The sequence below is a fragment of the Rhinolophus ferrumequinum genome, chromosome 12, assembly GCF_004115265.2.
Source record: "Rhinolophus ferrumequinum isolate MPI-CBG mRhiFer1 chromosome 12, mRhiFer1_v1.p, whole genome shotgun sequence".
Taxonomy (NCBI): Eukaryota; Metazoa; Chordata; class Mammalia; order Chiroptera; family Rhinolophidae; genus Rhinolophus; species Rhinolophus ferrumequinum.
The window spans coordinates 80,202,851-80,217,900 of NC_046295.1; the positions used below are offsets into that span (position 1 = coordinate 80,202,851).

Genomic DNA, 15,050 nt, shown 5'->3' on the forward strand with positions numbered 1-15,050 from the left:
TGGTAAGATAGAACCTCATTGTCATAAGACCCCAGGCCACTGCTGCCCTTCAGAGCTCTCGGACCTAGACACTCCCTGCCCTGCTCTGAGGGACATCACCTGGACACCTGAGCCCCTCCCTGGTCGTCCTTTTCCCGTCTGGATGGTGGCTCCTCACCCGTAAGCCCTGGACATCTCACACTGTGAGGGACTTCCATCTCGAACACCCCTGTCCAAGTGCCACCAATAACGCCTGTGTGTGCACGCCACTCACCGTCACGTCTCTCCCTGATCAGCCCAAATCCTTGAACTTACACCCTACACGCCTCTCTCCACACCCAGCTTATTATCCATCTCGTATGCTCCAAGGTACCACTCACAGGCCTACTCCCCGCCGCCTCTGCTAAAACAAATAAGCATTGCTTAGGTCCTCACATCACCTCCTCTATAAAATGGCAGCCAAGACCAATCAGGAAACAAGCCCATAGGCGGCAAAGACGGGGGGGGGGGGGGGGGGGGCAGCAGCAGGACTCTGCCCGCCAGCCACCCCGCTTCCTGCTGAAATCAATAGCCTTCCTTATTAACAGGCTTCATTGCACACTCACTTCCTCCGCTTCCGTTATCTGCTATACTAACAGGTCAGCTGCCATTTTGTGTTAAACTCCTTCTCATTTATTACAATACCAGTTTTTTTATTGACATGGAAATAAAACTTACAATCAATGAGGTATTATGAAATATACATCAAAACGAAAGTCACCGGAGCTGGCGTTTTCATCTGTTCTCAGGAAGGAACAGGGTTTATGGGGGTTGGGGGGGGACACTGAACATTTTTCTTCCCTATTACATGATCTGATTTTCAATGAATTTATAAAGAAAACGAAAACATAAATAGAGTAACCAAACAGAATGATCCCTGCAGCTGTCAAAACTTAAAACAGTTCAGTTTCCCTTTGATTTCTGCTTTAAGTTTTGAAAAGTACATAGATCATTCTGTGCTTTTTCTTTTTCTTTCTCCCCCATCCCTTTTGCTTGGTAGGGAGCCCCCCTTTCTTAAATCTGCTCCCTCAGTGGTTCACTGGCTTTGACCTTTGACAGATGAACTGACCAAATGACCAAATGAATATGCCACCTATTTCTTATGCTGTCAGCCTTACCTTGACAGAGGGGACCTTTTATTTTGTTTGTTACTTCTCAGCAGTCTGGAAACTTACTGCTTTCCTTGTCAGATGCCACGTCAAAGTAGGCTCACAGGTGTTCCTTCTTTTCCCAAACTGATGGCCCCTTGGAGAGGAACAGCCCTTCCCAGCTGGTGCACACCTACTGTGTGCCAGGCACCCCTGGGTGCCTCACCTGATTGTCTCATCTAAATCTTGTCATTACATCCTGAGGTGGTGACGGTTATCTCTGTTTCACAAATGGTGAGAAACGGAGACTCAAAGAGTTCACACAGTAAAGGAGCATCAGAATCTGGATTCAAACCCCATCTGTCTACACTGAGTGGAAGCTAGAGAAGGCCTCTGAGTTGGCTTCTCATTTTTCTCTTAAAGCCGTTTCTCTTAAACCCACTCTTCAAAAGATGTCTGACACTTGTATTATGGTGCCACCTGGCCCGGTCAGGATGAGGGCTTCTGCTCCTGGGACCCTTTCCTCATCATCCCCTGAGGTTCTCTGTGCTCTGCTTTGAGCCTCGAGATACTGTGGGAAAGTCACTGATCTCCACTGTTCCTAGTACACGTGAGTCTGACAAGCACTAGCACCCAGGTCTCTGGACTCTCCCAGTCCAAGGCCCTCCCACCCCCAAACACAGCAGCCTTCCAAAAGTGAGGCCACACGAAGCCGAGGACGGACATAACGCGGGGTGGAATCCATCACGTTTCACTGGTCCTTGGGCGTCCCTTAAAACAAGTATTTCACGAAAACCTAGAAAGCCTCTAACAGAAATGCCTGCACCAGCTTCCGCCATCTGGACCATCAGAGCAACGAGATGGATGGGACATGGCCCCACATGCCCCTGTCCCAGCCTCGTGCCCCGCCCCCACTCCACACAATCTCAGTTCCTTAAAGTTGAACTATTGTTTTCCCACCACAGTGTCCTGCAGTGCAACAGCAGTCACTTTGTTTGCATTTCTTTCCTTTCCCGTCCCTAAGACAGAGGAGCTTCTTAAAGTGCTTGGATGGGAGGCGTGGTATATCCCTCCTTTGGACGTATTAGTTTTTCTTTTTACTGAGGCAAAGTTCACATGACATTAACCACGAACCAGTTTTAAGGGTACAATTTGGTGGCACTTATCATGTTCCCAGTGTTGTGCAATCACCGCCTCTATCTACTTCTAAGACATGTTCATCACCCCAAAAGGAGACCCCATTAAGCAATCACTTCTAATCTCCCCTCACTCCATTCCCTGGCAATCACTAGTCTGCTTCCTGTTCTGGACTTTTCATAGAAATGAAATCCTACAACACATGGCCTTTGCATCTGGCTTCTTTCCCTCAGCATGTGTTTTCAAGGTTCGCGCATGTGGCAGCGTGCACCAGGGCTTCATTCCTTTTATAGCTGAGTAATATACAACTGTCCATGGATAGAGTGCATTTCGTTTATTCACTCCTCAGCAGATGGACATCTGAGTGGTTTCCATCTTTTGGCTCTTGTGAGTAAATAATGCTGCCGCGAACATGCATGTATGCATATTAGTTTGAACACCTGTTTTCAGTTCCTTTGGCTCTATACCTAGACGTGGAATTGCTGGGTCATCTGGTAATTAATTCTATGTTTAACTTTCAAAGAACCATCAAATGGACATATTAATTTTATAGCTCGTTCTCCATTCACACAAATGGAGACAAAGTCGCTGATAATTCAAAATGGTGGCGAGGCACATGAGACCCACTGGCTAGGAGCACTGCCTTTTATTAGGAACCTTCCAGGCTCCCTGCCTAGAACTTGCCCTGCATTGTGACATGCTCCAACAACCCTATGAGCTGTGCCCTCTCATTATGCCTGTGCTATAGGTAAGGAAACTGAGGCTCAGAGGTTAAGTAACTTGCTCACGGTCACACAGAGTTGAGAAGCCAGAATCCCAACCCTGGCGGTGTGGCCCCAAACTCGTGTTCTTAAACACTAAACTGTCAAGTCCCAGCAAGTTGCCCAATGACTTCTGTTTGCATCTGGAATGTGACGGGCGTGGGAAGACGGAACCAGCTCTCCGCACCTAACTATGCCCAGCTCAGACCGTTACAAGAACGAGTGCGCCTTCCTTGAGCACGCCCCAGCTGTGGGCTGGCCTCCCAGGGGCTGGGAGGAAACCCCACACAGTGGATAACCCCCAAAGCACAGAAGTGACACTGGACTGCAAAGTACTACACCGAGTGATTTCTGTCTGTTGGGCATTTATCTTTTTCCTTCGTATCTTCAGAAACTAGTCATTTGTCCCCATCACAGCTCCCTTTCCTGGGCAACCGCTCTGGGTCCACAGCGGAGCTCAGGCCACCTCATTGCCTCATCTCAGCCACTAACCTAAAAAGGGATGTTGTTTTCCCCTTTTTATCCATCTGAACTTGGGGTACAGATAGGTTGGGTCATTAGGTCAAAGCCACACAGGTGTAAGTGGCAGAGCTGGTATTGAACCAGACGTTCAGATTCGTTCAGATTCAAGAGCCGGACCTCTAAGCGGGAGTCTATCCTCCCCGCCCACCTGTGCTGGAGGCACCGCCTCCTTTAGGAGCTTCTGATTCTGCCCAGGAGGAAAAGTTTCTGGGGGTTCGTTCCCCAGGACAATGAGCTTCCTCCTAAGAGCGATTTGGGTCAGTTCATAATCACAGATGACGCCTAGCCAGTTTCTCTTGCTTTTGCTCTTTTAAATTTTTTTAAATCCAAATCATGGTGTTTGTTCCTTCCAGCCTCTCACGTTTGCCTTTTTCAGAAGGCTGCCCGCTTCCCCCTCATCCACCTAAACCTGCTGTTGAGTTACCGACCCCCAGAGGCTGCGGGCCCGGAGCCATGCATCCATGCACTTTGCTGCTCGCAGCCTTCTCTGAGTGTAATCAAACATCAAGCTAAGTAGCAAATAAATCTCTCGATCTCATAAGCTGCACAGCGAGATCATGTAAATGCAAATGAAGGACCTGGTTTCAAGCTGTCGAGGGGGAGGGGAGGGAACGCCAGGCCCTGTCACCGTGACCGCCTCACGGCGGCAAGGGCCATACATCAGCTACAACAACGGGACTGGCAGCACGAAGGGAGCCGGGGCTGCCCCAGAGGACGGGGGACGAGGCGGGTGGGAAACACAGGCAGTCCAGAGCCCGGAGAGCCAAGGGAGGGCCCAGTGGGGTGTCTGGGCAGACCCCTGGAGAGGTGTCCTCACTGCCCTGCCCGGGGCTCCCCTTGGCCTGAGCTGGAGAGCTTTTCTAGAAATACCACCACCAACAACAGTGGGAACAGAAACCACTGTGTATTGAGCACGCATCCTGTGCCAGATGCCACTAAATGCTCTATGTGGCCTGCGGAGGTTTTACAGATCGGGAAACGGGGGACAAGACAAATTAAGTGACTTGCCCATGATCACACAGAAAGTGGCAGAGCCGGGACTCAGTTCTGCCTGACATTAGCATGCTGGGTTCCCTACCCTCCAGCCAGGCCTACGGGCGCCCCGCCCCCGGCCCACCCCTCCCCCGCCCAGAGGCAGCAACCTTCGCCCCATTATATACTCACAGCAGAGTTGTGATGACTACAAGAACCTGCACTTTGGCAGGTCATAACATAGATACTTAGGCTGGAACTCAGCCTTTTGATTTTTTAAATTATAAAAGTGAAATCTCAACCCTCCCCCTGCCCCCAAAGGCCCCTATCTCTAACTATTAACACACACCCTCCTAATCGGTTAGGTTGCGTGTTTCCTTCCGGTGCTTTTTCAATGAATTCTTTTCTTTACACGGTTGTAAGGATAGTATATGCGAAATTTTGAATTCTGCCGGGCTTCTGTTTTCACTTGACATTATTTTATACGCCTTTGATCCTACGTGGACGTGGTCTTCTCGGGGTGGCTCCAGTATCATTATGTGGTGCTCAACTGCCACTCACACAGGCACACGGTTCAGAGATTCTGGCTTGTAAGACGACGCCCGAGCCCTTTGATGCATAATGCACCTTATTTCACATGGTTGTTTATCTGAGGTCCTCATTATGGAAATAAATAAATATTCTCTATGCTAATCATGACCACAATTTGCATTTATATTGTGCTTTTCATTCGAGGATCTTAAGTTGTTTTACAATAATGAACTACCCCTCCGTGAGCAAAACGGTATGTGTGCATATGCATGCATGGAGCAACCATATACAGATATTTATTTAATAACTACCAGGCCATAACTGGGATTTCACGGAACTACGCTTTAATAGGATGCAGGAAAGTGAGTGCAGGCTTTTCCACTGTCGAACAAACATTCATTTAGTTGAGACTTGGCTGGGGGGTTGATGAGCTGCATTCTGTGCCACGGCCAGGGAGTGGGAGCGAGTCCTTCACAGAGCTGCCCCTCACCTCTAAGGCAGGTCTAGAACCCGGGCACCAAGCTCCCAGGCAGAACACCCACCATTTTGGAGCTGACCACTGGCCCGCTTGTCCAGAGCAAGACCCAGGTTAGGCCCTCCTAAACAAAGCCCACTGATTTCACCCACTCCAGCCTGTCCGGTGGGCAATGGGGACTGGTTAAAATTTTTTTTAAGATATATTGAGTGGAAAATGATTAGACTTGAGACGTAAGGCCAGGTCACTTGTTTTGAAATTGTCCCAGGAAAATGGGCTTTGGTGAGGCTCCGATGCCTCAGGCAAAAGCCTGCAGGAAATGCCACCGTGCTAGCCTCTGGAAAGCCTCAGCAGTCCTCATGCTGGCGACCGGCTGCTCCGAGGGGGCTTCCGGCCCAGCGGCCTGGTTCCCAGTGCGGGGTTTCAGGGCCTGGTCCTTCACGTTGGGGAGCAGAGGGAGCTGCCGTGCAGAAGGAGCCCAGAGAATCCCAGGACCCCTGGGACGGGAAGAGAGATGGTTTTAATTAGAGCTGAGAGATGAGAAATAAGGCAGAGAGGGATGACATCTTAATGAGGTTTAATGAAGCTGTCTGCTGATGGGGACAGCTGTCACCCAGAGCTGTATTCCAGCCAAGCCACTTTGTGACAGAGGAAGCTTAGAAAAAGGCACAGTTTGAAAGCGGCTGAGAAGGGTGGGGTGGTCAGACCCAAAGCTAGGACTTTTCTCCATGTTCACCTCTTGACCCTCGCACCTCGACGACAAGGGACTCAGCCAGTGAACCATATTTGAATAGCTTCGATATCCCAAGTTCTCTGTGTGCAAAGCTGAGGTGTGCCTCTTAAAAGACCTTGAGGACTTTGCACGAGGCACCTCAGAATTCGGCCATAAGAAATGAGAGATGCAAGGAGGCCTGGCTTTTGAGGAGGAAAGGGGTTCATTGGTCTGTTCCATTTCTGAGCCTCGATTTCCCCATCTGTGCATTGGCGACAACGTGGCCTCCCTCATAGATAGGGTTGTTGTGAGGGCCTAAGCACAGAGCTACGACGTTCAAGAGAGCTCAGTTTAATCCCAGCTCTCTTATTTGTGACCTGGGTGGCTTGGAGCAAGTGTGAACCTCTGTACGTTTTCATTTTCCCATCTGTAAAATGGGAAACCTACCTCACAGTGGGGTTGGCGGAGTTCATGGAGAAGCACCGGAGCAACCAGGACATAGTAAGTGCTCAATAAAGAGGTTTGCTAAATGAGGGTAGAAGGCATCACATGAGGCTTGCAGGTAGGAGGTGCTCAATACGTTGCCTCTCTTCCCCATTGCTTTCTTTACTTCTGCAGGAAAGAGACTGTGGTGCTTCCGAGGGATCCTGGTGCAGGCGGGGTGCTCCCAGCCCTCAGGTGCCCCGACAGTCCTTCTGTGCCATCGGCCCCAGGACCTTTGCACATTCCAGCCTGAGCGCTGACTAGGAGTCCCCTTTTGCCTCTGTACAATCTTTCATCCTGTTCTGGGCTGGTGAAGCTGGCTGCTAGGGAACATGGGTGGCTGCTCAAAGCTGAGATCAGTGGCCACATCTAGTCAGTTTCATGGACTTCAGAGTGGGGTTCCCATGGAAAAGCAGGTGACCAACACTGTCAGACCTCCAGTTCCCTTGCGTTTCAGTAGCAGCTGATCTCAGACGTCTGTCACTGCCAGCTTGTGCATCCAAAAGTTCAGGGTCAGGAACTCCTCTGAGCACCTGTTTGTTAGTCCTTAGCTGGCTTTGCACAGCTTCCTGAGGTCCCCAGAGACCTGCAGACCCCTCTGTCAGCCAGCTCTTCTTTGTAAGTAAGAAAGAAAGAAGGAAGGAAGGAAGGGAGGAAGGAAGGAAGGAAAGAAAGAAGGAAAGAAGGAAAAAAGGGAAGAAGGAGGCCTAGGGTTCGTGCTAGGCCCTCCCACCTCTGGCTCAATGCTCTTTCCTGTTTCCAGGGAGCCCCTCGGAGAACCCTCAGCTCTCCTGCCCTCCCTTCCTGCCCCACTGCAATCTTCTTCAGGTCAGCTTTTCTCAAAATGCCAATCCAAGATCTGTATCTTTCTTCCCTTTCCTGCCCACCTCTCCTCTGACCCAGTCATGATTTAGCTGCCCTGTATTCAGGTCACTTCAGGCCTACAGTGTTTTCTGAAGTGACAATAATTTCCTTAACCCCCAGTATAGACATCAAAGAACAGACTTTACCTGGGGTCTCCTGGACATAAGGCTATGGGCTCCGTGTGTTTGGGGGTGGGAGAGCGGGGCGTGAGTACAACCTTCCTGCAGAGCTAAGATCTGTACACACGAAAGACAGTGGCTGGCCAGGGGTAGTTTATGCTAAATGCCAAGCGAGTCGTGAAGGGGCAGCAAAGACTGCTGTCAGATGGGGGTTCAAACCCAGCCTGGCCACTCGTTAGCTGTGTGGCGTTGAGCAAACAAGGCACTAAAGCTGTCTGAAAACAGACGTAGTCGTAGCCACTTTGTAGGATTGCTGTAAGCCTTGGCAGTAATGGGGTGAAGCGCCTGCATGGACCCAAGCTCTTGGTCTCCATAATTACAGGTGTAGCTGTGCTTGGCGGTGTTGGTACCAGGGTGGGGCCAGGATGTTCTGCCCAGTTAGCTCGTCTGACTGGGCAGATGGGCTGGAAATGGGCGAATACTGGGGTATTTACATGTGAAGGCAGGGTCTCTGAGACACGCGGCCCCTGAATCTAAAGGACCAAATTGCCAAGGGTGGAATTTCAAGCATGGGAGGTATTTGGGGACGAGTGGGACCGATCAGGGCAAACTCCCACAGCTCCAGCTTGGGCAGACCCCCTGTGCAAAGCTCTGCAGGTGTTCTCAGGCCCAGGGGCCCTTTGGGTTTCCTGCAAGTGGCCCTCTCGGCTACGAGTAACCTGGCTGAGAGGGAAGGAAGTCCAGTTGCCAGGGTGGGAGGGGCTGAATCTGCTTCTCAGCAAGTTCTTGGGGACTTCTACTCCATTTCGAGGACGACATGCCAGTCTGGAAAAGTCAGAGGACATGAGAAAACCAGCCTTGCATTCTTAGAGATTTCCGGAGGTGACCCTGCCACCACCATCACCACCATATAAGTCTCAGAAACACAGTCCCAGAGAACCCTCTGGGAACCAGTAAGTTGCTTTTGTGTGCTGCTGTTGTTTCTCTTTCGTTGTGTTTATGCAGTACTCGTCTCCTGGGGGGATAGGGAGAAGCCATTGCTTTTTCAACGTCTGGCCGGAGTCACAGGCGAAAGGGTGCGAAGGTCGCCCACATCAGGTCAGGAAACAACAGGACAGCACCCCTGAAGCCTCCTTGTGCTGCCCTCTCAGCCACTCTCCCCGCCCAAGGGGACCCACGCTTCTGACTCCCCAAACCAGATGAGTCGTGCTTGAGTTTGAACTTCATCTGCGTGGAGCAGTGCCTGCCTTGCGTGTCCAGCTTCTTTCACCCCACACGTGGTGTGAGAGCCACCCGTGTGGTTGTGTATAGCTGCTCTCCCATCCTCCTTGTTGCACAGCAGGGTTCCTCAGCCTTGCCATTGCTGGCATGTGGGGCCAGATCGCTCTTGGCTGTTGGGGGTGGGGCTGTCCTGTGCACTGTGGGATGTTTAGCAGCATTGCCGGCCTCCGCCCACCAGATGGAAGGTGGTAGTACTCCCTCCCAAGCTGTGACAACCCAAAATATCTCCAGATATGACCAAATGTCCTTGGGGGGGGTCGGGGGGGGGGGACAAAAATATCCCCCAATTGAGAACCACTGCTATGGAGTATTCTATGGAATGATTATGTCACCACTTTTTTATCCACCGTGATGGCCTTTTGGGTTGTTTCTGGAACTTGGTTCTCACATGGAGCCACTATGAGCATTCTCATGCATATCTTTGGGAGAACACGGGCTCTCCCTTCTGCTGGGTGTCCAAGAGGGGGTGATCGGGTAGACATATGTTTAGCCCTAATAGGCACTCTAAACAGTTTTCGACAGTGATTGTACCAGTTTAGACTCCCACCAAGTGCGTGAGTGTTCCGGTTACTCCACATTTTCACCAGACATTGGGTTTTTATGTTGCATTTCCCAGAGGTTGAGCATCTAGACGTATGAGTCTTGGCTACTTAGACATCCTCTTAATGAAGTGCCTACTCAAATATTTTGCTCATTTGGTTTTATAAGATCGCCTGCCTTTTCCTTATTGATTTGTAGCAGCTCTTTATATATGACGGATAAGAGTTCTTTGTCAGATACATGCATTGCAAATATCTTGTCTCACTCTATGGACTCACAGATTTTTAGAGCTAGAGGCAACCTGGGCTCCTGTCATGAATCTCCCCTGGTGTACTTAACTGTCATTACTTGTTCAATTGTCCTTTTTGTAAGACGATGAATTTCCTAATGGCAGGGGCTACGCATCTTCTTTGTTCCCCTTTGAACTCCAGGCACAGGGCTTGGTGCAGAACAGGTCGAAGATGAATATTTGTGGAGTGAAAGAATGAATGAACCTCCCATGGGATGATTTTTGCCGCGAAGCCTTCTGTGTGCTTCGGCAGTTGTTGATTCTCAGACAACCCTCGCTAAAAAGCGTGGAGAGCCTGCCTGCTTCCCCGCCCCCTCCACCCGCCCAGAGTGGCAGCCAGCTCCTGAGTCTGTCTGTCGGTCCTCTGCCAGCTGGAAGTCTGCCCACCTCCACCTGCCCTGAGGGAGGGGCGCCTCTCCCGGAGAAGTCACATTTTAATTAACTTGCCCGGCAGTCGCCAGAGAGGCCAGAGCATTTTCATAAACAAATGAGAAGCCAGAGCTTTGTCTGCAGCTCAGAGTCAGTCGTGTGCAAGGAATTCAAACAAACCACCCAGCAGAGGCCCCACGCACCCACCTGGAACTCAGAACTCCGGAGCTCCCGAGAAAGGTCAGGGCCTGGGGTTTGAGATGGGAAAGAAGAGGGAGCACACTGATCAGGCTCTGTGTAGAAAAGAGCTGACAGGGTCTCCAAGCAGGCACTTCATTCATTCATTCATCCATTCATCCATTCAACCCCTATTTACTACATCGGTTTTAAGCTGTTCCCTGGGAAAAAGAGGGGTGAAAATAGAAAGACAGGGGGCTATGGGGGCTCTCTGTACCTTTAGCTTAATTTTGCTGTGAACCTAAACCTGCTCTAAAAAAGAAAGTCTATTTAAAAAAAAATTTTTTTTAATTAACCTTTAATAAATAAATAAAGACTGAGCAAACCGTCTACTGGGGGAGGCAGACATTAAACAGATTCTCAGGCAATTAACAACTTAATCACTTTGTAATTCTTACTGGCTTTACTGAGATATAAGCCACACCCCCCAACTCACCCATTTAAAGTGTACTGTCTACTGGCTTTTAGTATATTCATAGAATTGTGCAACCATGGCCACAATCAATTTTAGGACATTTTCGTTTCCCCCCCGAAAGAAGCCCCCCATCTCCTTAGCCATCACCGCCAGCCCCATCGTCCCAGTCCAGTCCCCCTCCCAGCTGTAGGCAATCACTAATATACCTTTGTCTCTGTGGGTCTGCCTATTCGAGACAGGTCACGTAAATGAGATCCTACAATGTGTGGTCCTTTGTGACTGGCTTCTTCAATGAGCATCATACCGTCAAGGTCCATCCCTGCTGTAGTAGGTACTACTGTGCAATTTTGAAAGTGCCCTGAAGGTGGCGATCAGAGCCCTACGGTGCCACAAACAAGGAAGCTTGTCTGGACTGAGGGCAACCTGAGGGGACTTCCCAGGGGAAGAGGTTTTCATCGCAGGTATTAACTGAGCACCTACTATGTACCACCAAGAAGAAGAAGGTGACAGAGGCTATGGTTCTGGCCGTGTAGGACTTTTTCATCCAGGCAGGCTGGCCTGGCATGTGTGTTCATAGAAATCCAGGTCACTTAAGTCCTAAGCCCCAAATAAGCAGAACAGATAGTAAGAGGTACCAGAGCCAGGTGAGGGAGAGACCACTGTGAACCTGAGGGAGCTTGAAGAATGACGACAAGTAGGGAGGGCAGGCCAGGAGCAAAGGGCATTCCAGGAGGTTGGGCCGCCCACGGACCCCTCAGGGAGGGGAGTAGGCTACTCCGCCAAAACCACAGGGCCATGTGGGGGAGCCTGGGAGAGGCAGCTGCAGGGGTGGATGGTGGAGGGAGCAGGGCCTGGACTCCCACCCCCAGAGGTTTATTCCAAAGGCAGTGATGAGCCATTACAGCTGCTCCCTGATCATCTATCTACCTCTACGTGCCCAGGTCCCTGGGAGCTGGAGAGATGGGGACGTAGATGAGATGGAAGGAGAAAGTTAGGACTGACAGAAACGTATGCAAGACTGAATATTGTGTCTAGAACACAGAACCCAGCAAATGCTCATTGATGGTGATGAAGATGATGGCACTCTAAGCACCTTCCAGGGTAGGGCCTCTGACCTCAGGAAGCTGCTGACAGGGAGTGTGACCTAACGACTAAGAGCTCTAGCCCAGAGCCCAGCCACACCTGCATTTGAAATCCAGCCCCACCCCTTAGGAGCCCTGGATAATGAGATAATGACTCCGCCTCTCTAGGTCTCAGTTTTTCTATCTATAAAATGGTCGAGAATACAATTTTGTTCCTATAAACCCCTTCTGGTGGTGGGGTGGGGGAGTCAGGGAGGAGTTCACCAGAGACCCAGAGAGTGAGAATAGCCGTTCAGCTGCCAAGGGCGACAGTGACCCTTGTCACTGGGTAGGAATAAAGAGGTAGGAAAGATGCTCCCTCCTCGACATGGCCTCCCGGTGAGTCTCAGGGAACGGGGTCCTTCAGACATCCACATCTGAGATGTTTCCAGCCAGGCAGGCCTAGGCTGGACCCCAAATACAGCTGCTCGGAGCAGGGACTGCACTGCCCTCTCTCACCGGACCATCCCCGGCGTGGCTCTGCTGCCCTCACTGGCCCCTTAGCGTGAACACACAGTCAGGTGGCTCAATGCCCGGCCACACTCGGAGCACCCGGTGACTCCCCATTGCTGAGTTTATCATAATACGGTTGGTCTGAGGTGCCACTCCTCACTTTTGTTCTCTGTCCTTCTCCCAACAGGCTGAACTCGGGAAGCCCCGGGAAAGAAGCTACAGTCTGCCTGGAATTAATTTTAATTACGGACTCTACACCCGGGGACTGGATGGAGGGGTCCCCGAAGGTGAGCAAGCACGCTGTGGAGCCCATGAGGCTTGAGCTCTTGACCTAGGCTGGCCACTTGGCAGCTGGCCACGCTCCAGGCAGAGCCCCGGAGCCTGCCCCGCAGCACAGCTCTGGTAGAAACCACAGCCTGGGCTTGGCCAAGATGGGAGGACGGAGCAGGGTCCAGGTCTAAGGAGTCAGGGAAACTGCAAGAACCTCCGCCAGTGTGGGACCTTGTCCTCAGGCAAGACACTGAGCGCGGTGCCATTTAAGCTGAGAGGACAGAACACGCTCAGGATTGGGTAGGAATCAAGGCTAGGGTGATCACCCAAAGGAGGTCAAGGCCAGGTGAACCCAGCTCCAGGCAGCATGCTCAGGCTCCCTCTGGAATCCCTGGGAATCCTGACCCCTCCCTTTCCAGGAAGCCAAGCGGGGCTGTTCTACTCCAGGTTACTGGGAAGGTACAGGACCCACGGGCCCCTGTTTCTTCTTAGACGCCACGGATTGCTTTACTTCCCAGACTGACCTCTGCACATGGTCTGTCCCTCCCTGCCTTCAGCCATCGGACACTGGCATGTGTTTAAACAGCAGACCCCCTGCCCCCACGAGCTGACCCGGAATTACATCGCCATGAATCGCGGGGCCGTGAGAACTGGCCTGGTAACTGCTCCTGAGAACCTCCTTTACCGTCAGCTCAATGACATCCGCATCAGTGACCAGGATGACCGGAAGATGAAGAAGGAACTGCCCTCTTTCCCTCCAGATACGACATTTGGGATCCGGTCACGGTAAGGTGGTTGGCACTTTAGGCTCCATTCCTCACAATAGGCGGTGATTAAATTAGAGAACAATATTGGGAGCATGACTCTTGACTCCAGGGAGGGACAAGTGATCCAGGCCTGGCCAATCAATGTATTTCATAAACCTTGGTCACAGTGATTGGTTCAGAGGCCGGCAGGGGACTCATGCCCCAACCTTGGCATGCATGACATTCTCTAAAAGTAAAATGTGGTTGCATATAATCAATCTCAACGCAAACTGCCTTTTTTGTTTTTTTTTTTTTGAGGGCAATTTATTGGCTCACATTATTGCAAAGCCCAGAGGCAAAGCTTGGGGCATAGTGGGATCTAGGCAATCGAGCCATGTCATCAGCATTTGGTGCGTCTCTCCATGTCTTGGCTACGCATCCCAGTTTTGGCTCTGTTCTCGATAAGCTTCTTCCTCACGTGGCAAAATGGCCAGGAGCAGTTCCATTCAGATGTCCCAGTCTCTTAGTGACTCTAGTGGGAAGAGCATAGGAACTATAAAATCCTTGAGATCAAGATTCTTTGGTGCCGTGCCTATCCCTGAAACAGCCACTGTGAGTAAGGTTTGTGAAATACACTGATTGGCTAGTCTTGGGTCACATGTCTGCCGTTGAACCAATTGCTGAGGCCAGGGGATTCTGATGTTCTGATTGGCCAGGCCTGATCCCTTGCCCCTCCTTGGAGGGGGTGTGGTTGGAATCAGTTCCCACAATCCCCAGGGGCTGGTGTAGAAGTAGGGGTTCTGTTCCCAGAAGGGGGAACGCAGAATAAAACAGCAAGCAAAATCAACAGATGTCCACTACAGCAGGGCCTCCTAACCCACCCTACATCGCAGCATAAGCTTATCATCATTACAAAATTACTGCTATTTGCACATTGCACAGTACAAATAAACGAAAGAACTGCTCTCAGCCAGGAGCAAGTAGCCTGGGACCTCCAGCGGCCCAAAGCCCCCACCCAGATGCCGGTGACTGGAAAGCCAGTATTTGGCTCCTTTGTGTAGCAGTGCCCTGCTTTGCCCGCGTTCAAGGCCATTGGCAGTCCATCCCCGGCCTGCCTTCCTTCCCTCCTCTCGCTGTTGCTAGACTAGATACCTTCCTTCGGCTACGCCATCATACTTTCTTCTTTTTGTTTTCAGCTGTTCCTTCTTTACTTTTTATTTTATTTTTTTCCTAATCATTTTTTATTGTGGTAAAATATACATTAAGAGTCACCATTTTTAAGTGTGCAGTTCAGTGGCATTAAAATACATTGACAGTGTTGTGCACCCATCCCCACCACCCATCCAGCTCTAGAACTTTTTCATCTTCCTAAACTGAAACTCTGTCCCCGTAAAACACTCACTCTCTGTTCCTCCCTCCCCTCAGTCCCTGGTAACCACCATTCTCCTTTCTGTCTGTGACAATTACAGGTGCCTCATCTAAATGGAATCATACAATGTTCGCCCTTTTGTGTCAGGCTTTATTTCATTTACCGCATTGTCTTCAAGGTTCATCCCTGTTGTAGCTGGTGTCAGAATGTCCTTCTTTTTAAAGGCTGAGTAGTATTCCGTTGTGCGTATAGACCACATTTTGTTATCCATCATCCAC

General features: G+C 50.6%; 1 protein-coding gene across 1 annotated transcript in view; it reads left to right on the forward strand.

Annotated features, from left to right (window-relative positions):
* The window catches only part of CFAP77 (cilia and flagella associated protein 77), a 117,253-nt gene that overhangs the window by 51,498 nt on the left and 50,705 nt on the right, over positions 1-15,050 (forward strand). Inside the window, exons 2-3 of the mRNA XM_033123366.1 lie at positions 12,575-12,674; positions 13,215-13,443. Coding sequence (XP_032979257.1) covers positions 12,575-12,674; positions 13,215-13,443 — 329 coding nt within the window. The remainder of the gene's footprint in view (positions 1-12,574; positions 12,675-13,214; positions 13,444-15,050) is intronic.